Below are 5,538 nucleotides of genomic sequence, written 5' to 3'. Positions count from 1 at the left end.
AGCAGGAAGGGAAAGGGAAGGTAACGGAATGGGAATAGGAAAGGAATGGGTATGGAATGGGAAGGGAGGGGGAAGGGAATGGAAAGGGAGAGGAATGGGAAGGAAGGGAGAAGGGAATGGGATGGGAATGGGAATGGAACGGGAATTGGAATGGAGCAGGACTGGAGTGGGAATGGGAATGGGAATGGAATTGGAATGAAATGGTAATGAAAAAGGAATTGGAATAGAATGGGAAGGGAGGGAACAGGGAATGGGAATGGGAATAGAAATGGAATTGGAATGAAATGGGAATGGGAATGAAATCGGAATGAAATGGTAGTGAAAAAGGAATTGGAATAGAATGGGAAGGGAGGGGAGAGGGAATGGGAATGGAACTGGAATGAAATGGGAATGAGAAAGGAATTAGAATAGAATGGGAAGGGAGGGGACGGGGAATGGAATGGGAATGGAGTGGGAATGGGAATGGTATGGCAGGGAGAAACGGAGAGGAAAAGGGAATGAGGAGGAGGAGTCCATTCAAGTGGGCTTAGGAGACAATGAAGAAGCGGCCGCAGGAGGCCGCCCCTTGGAAAAAAAAAAAAAAAATCCCCCGAGAGATACGTGTGCTCAGGTCGTGCCTCAGTGTCGTTTACTCTACTATACGACCCACTTGAGAAACTTCCCCGAAGGGCCTCTGGCCAAACTTTTAATCCCTTGCAAATGAAGTTTATTCAGTGGCGGGGGCGTTGGGGGGGTAAGGGGGTTAAGGTGGAGGGAGGGGTATGTGGTGGGGGCCGCGCGGACGAGAGAGAGAGAGAGAGGGGGGTGGGGAGAGGTGGGGGGGGGGGTGTTGCAGCTTCACACCGCTAAAAGATCATAAAGAGACCACTTTACTGTTAGTTAAGTAAATCATGACAAGAGAGACAAAGGAACGTTTGTGTTGAGAGAGAGAGAGAGAGAGAGAGAGAGAGAGAGTTTGTGTGTAAGTAAATGGTAACACTTTGACGTGCTAAGAAGATGAAAGAGAGTATGATTAATGCACCGACGAGAGAGAGAGAGAAGAGAGAGAGAGAGAGAGAGAGAGAGAGAGAGCGAGAGAGACTCTCTCATTAAGGAATTGGAAGGTTTTATCACCTGGGTGAATGAATGAATGAATGAATGGCTGACGGGACTCCCTACGACCCTTTATTTAGGAAGCCCACTTCACCCTCTTCCTCTTCCTCCTCCTCCTCCTCCTCCTCCTCCTTCTCTACGCCATAAAAACTTGAGAGTTCAGGGTCCATGTTGGCATCTGAATACTAACAGCCACTAACAAAGGCACTTGGCCCCTCAGTATAACTTTATCTCGGCGGCGTCAATGACCACTGCAGCTGCTGTGCTGTGCTGTGCTGCGCCGCCAGAGGAGGAATACGACTCTCAGTTGATTCATTTCATAAAACAGCGTACCTGTCCCGTCTATAAAGCAGGCAATAATCGAGTCAGTTTGCAACTGCTTGCGTTTATAAATAAGATTTTTGATTTTACAAATATATGTAGTTGAAGATTTTGTTATGATTTCAGGGCCGTTTCTAGTTCATTAGGCGCCTCAGGCAAGAACTCGTTATGGCGGCCCCCTTTCCTCCAGGCTGGAAATAATAACATAAACAATTTCGAACACAACTAGCATCTCAAGTTCCACAACAAAACATACTTTATTAATAAATCATCTTCACGTATATGTATACACAACAAGGAAAAGTATAGACTCAAAAGTATACAAACTATTTCTGTAAATTTTAATAGAATAACACCATTATACATTTTTATTGCAAATCCTACCTCAGATAAATGAAAAGGGTAATCTTGCCAATCTAAAACCATAGAACTCAATGCATATATGTCGAGGGCTATGCTAAAACTATTATATATAAGTTTTCTTCACTGATTTTTCATATTTAAAACCTGACTCTTCTTGACTTTCTTGCAGCAAAATCATCTATAGTGTCATCATACGAAATCTATTTGGATATTTCTCTATTAAAACTAATTATTGCCAGCCTCTTTAGGCGCTCCTGTGACATAGTAGACCATAAATATGTTTTAATGAGCTTAAGTTTAGAGAAGCTTCTCTCTGCAGATGCCACAGTCACAGGTGTAGTGACAGCAATTCTTAATGCCACCCACATGTTTGGATAGATCTCTTTCAGGCCTTTCTCCTCCAGAAAAACAAGGTCTAATGTTGCAATATTTTGTTTTGGCCATTGTTTTGGAAATGACTGCATCTCTACAATCAGTTCATCATAATTTAAATCAGAATGATCCCCAGATGTGAGTGTATTACACAAATCTTTTCCCTGCTTTTCTAGCTCACTAGATGTCAGGTCAGAGAAGTTTATGAGAACACTGAATTTCTTTGCAACATCACTCATCATTCCAGTTCTCTCTCTCAGAGATTCAATGGCCATATCCACAACTACATTGAAAAATGAAAACTCCATTTTTTTCAAGGCATCGGTAATAGGTTCATCAGGGGCCTCATAGAAAAACTGCCTTTTAGTAGTTCTGAGTCTTTTCTGCTTTAGAGCAGCTTCCACATTCATCTCCTCACATATCTCTTTGGCAGATGTCTGGGCATTATTCATTTATTTTCGCGTTTACACTTGTACTTATTAATTTGAATTATTCACGTAAAAATAATACTTCTCTCATTTATTTATATATTAATTTTGGATGGCTATTTGGCGCCCCCCAAGCAAATGGAGCCCCAGGCGACCGCCTGTGTCGCCTGTGCCTAGAAACGGCCCTGAGCGAATCTCATATTGCTACGAAGGGCATATGAGAGAGAGAGAGAGAGAGAGAGAGAGAGAGAGAGAGAGAGAGAGAGAGACTTCGTCTTTGGTATATGGTACTTCCGTATATGGCAAACAGATTTCGAAATGGGATATGGTACTTCTAGAAGTAAGGATGTGTGTGTGTGTGTGTGTGTGTGTGTGTGTGTGAGAGAGAGAGAGAGAGAGAGAGAGAGAGAGAGAGAGAGAGAGAGAGAGAGAGAGAGACTGTTGCTTTACAGTATCTGTAGCAATGTTAGTGATCAAGCAGAATATGATTTTACCCTCTGACGATTCTGTAAGGCCCTCGATGTAACGGATACCCTAAGACGACTTCTTTTTATTAGTTTTTGTCACAAGAAATTCTAGGACTGGTATAGCATGGAACTAACAACCAGCATTTTTCTATTACTATTCAGAAGATGAACCCTATTCATAAGGAACAAGGCCACCACATTCAAACCTCCAAAGAAATTGGTGTCCATTTGAAAGAAGCAAGAGGAGGTCAGGGGAAATGCAGAAATTTTTTTTGTATGATTGCAAAAAACCAACCTAACAGAGCTATTTGCTAAACTTATTACACTCCTTTTCACGGCTCAACAAAAGAACGTAACAATTCTTTTCCTTACGCCTCCATAGTCTAGGGAATGCGAAATTACTCCGCACCATTAAACAAACGCTCTCCACACAAACGTGCGATAAGTCTCGCGTTGCGACTGAAAAATTTCAAGGCGACAAAAGCATTAAGTACTTTTTTTTTTCCAAAGCATTACTCAGACCGCATGAGAAATGCAGCGCCTTCCTCTGCAGGGATTTTGTAACCAAATGAAAAATCGTTGGTACAGTCCACATTTCCAACGAGAATTTTTGTTTTTTATGCGGGGGTTTATGCGAGATATCCATCAGTTTTAAGAACTCACGCAGCAAACAGATAATTATTTCTCTGGTTCTATTTGCTTTTGGGAAGGTTTAACAGATGCTACCTCAAGTCCTTATAATGTAGTAGGCTAACGTTTTCGTGTTTTAGTTATAACAAGAACTATTATTAGTTAATTTAAAAAAATACTCGTAGTGGTACGAGTCTTCAAATGGAGAAAAAAATTCGCAGTTATGTATAGGCACATATATAAAAAAGTATGTCTCTGCAGAGTTTTCGGGAATGTGCTCGATCCCCATTTTCAACTGAAAAGAGGAATCGAACGGATTCCCGTAAGCTCTCTGTGGAGATTTATTAAAATTAATATATGTACTCAATACATAACTGTGGATCTATTTCTCCATTATTATTGTCATACAAGAACGCCAAATTTAAAATAATCATAAATGGCCTATTGTTGGACCCCCACCTTCCACTGAAAAAAGGCGCACTTTATTTACAATATTATTTGCTATATTCCATCAACGAGCGCTCCTGAAACGCAAAGCCGTCGAATACTTCACCGCTAGACCGACGGGGTGAAAAAGGAATGAATTGTCCGGAAATAACAAAGTTTTAATACCGAGACAACTTTATCGACGCAATGATATAGAGCTGGGCGATAGTGTGGACCGATGCCCGGAACGCTTCAACCGAAGCAAAGGAAAGACGAGGAAAGATGAGTTACGTTTTATCCCGGAAGTTCTGAAGCGGAGCCAAGAGGGAGCCCTCACTTCCTCGCTCTGCAACGACCTCAAAATACAAATAAGCTCTGTGAACCGGTTTTTTTTTTTTTTGCAGTAAACTTCCTTTATAGACCGACACCACCACCACCACCACTTGCTTCAACATTTCCTTTATGACTGGGACTGTGCAAACATCCCCAACAACACTGCTATCTCCAACACTTACTGGTGAGAAGAAGAATCCTCGGTGAGATTCTGGCGCGAAAAAAATTCCTGGGAGGAGATCTTGGCGGGAAGAGACATTCCTGGCGTGAGATTTTGGAGGGACGAGAAATCCCTGACGGTAGATATTGATGGGAAAAGAAATCCCAGGCGGGAGATCTTGGCGGTTAGAGAAATCCCAGGTGGGAGATCTTGGCGGGAAGAGAAATCCCTGACGGGAGATCTTGGCGGTTAGAAAAATCCCAGGTGGGGGAGATCTTGGCAGGAAAAGAAATCCCTGGCTGAGATCTTGGCGGGGAAAGAAATCCTTGGCGGGAGATCTTGGTGGTTAGAGAAATCCCAGGCGGGAGATCTTAGCGGGAAAAGACTTGGCTTGGAAAGAACTCTCGGCGGGAAAGAGAGGAGGACGCGAAGAAGAAGAAGAAGAAAAAGAAGAAGAAGAAGTGGAGAACCCTTTCCATTCCCTGCCTTTCCATGGAGGCGGCCCGTGATATCTCTCCTCCCATGAGTGTAGTGGTATGCAAACAGGGACCTCCTATAATCAAAGCATCATTCCCCATTCCTTTCCGATCGTGGCCAAAGTAAATTGGATCCAACGCGCTAAAGAAAACTCTCTCCCGCGTCTTTTTTTTTTCTTCCCCTTCTCCTTTTCCTTCCATTTTTCATCCCACTTTGGTCGGTTCCATTTGTAAACAGGGCACGCGGCTCGCTCGCTCCAGCACAAGAAAAGGGTTAGACTCGTTCAAACACTCCCACTCTAACTCGGAAGGCGGTAAGAGCCGTTGTAATTGACGATAGTGCTAGTGGCTTTCCTACAAGATAGAACTAGGGAGACGGGGGAAAAAAAAGCAGAGAAGATAAAAATAGAAAAGTGTCTACGGATTTCTCCTATACATACACACACATATATATATATATATTATATATA

General features: G+C 42.7%; 1 protein-coding gene across 1 annotated transcript; it reads right to left on the bottom strand.

Annotated features, from left to right (window-relative positions):
* Positions 1–1,976: 1,976 nt before the first annotated feature.
* LOC135213912 (uncharacterized) lies at positions 1,977–2,558 on the bottom strand. The gene has a single exon (XM_064248006.1). It carries the CDS (start codon positions 2,556–2,558, stop codon positions 1,977–1,979), a length of 582 nt encoding a protein of 193 aa, XP_064104076.1.
* Positions 2,559–5,538: the final 2,980 nt, after the last annotated feature.

This window comes from Macrobrachium nipponense, chromosome 43 (assembly GCF_015104395.2).
Source record: "Macrobrachium nipponense isolate FS-2020 chromosome 43, ASM1510439v2, whole genome shotgun sequence".
Lineage (NCBI taxonomy): Eukaryota > Metazoa > Arthropoda > Malacostraca > Decapoda > Palaemonidae > Macrobrachium > Macrobrachium nipponense.
Note: the sequence above shows the minus strand (reverse complement) of the source record. Positions and strands in the feature narration are given on the sequence as shown.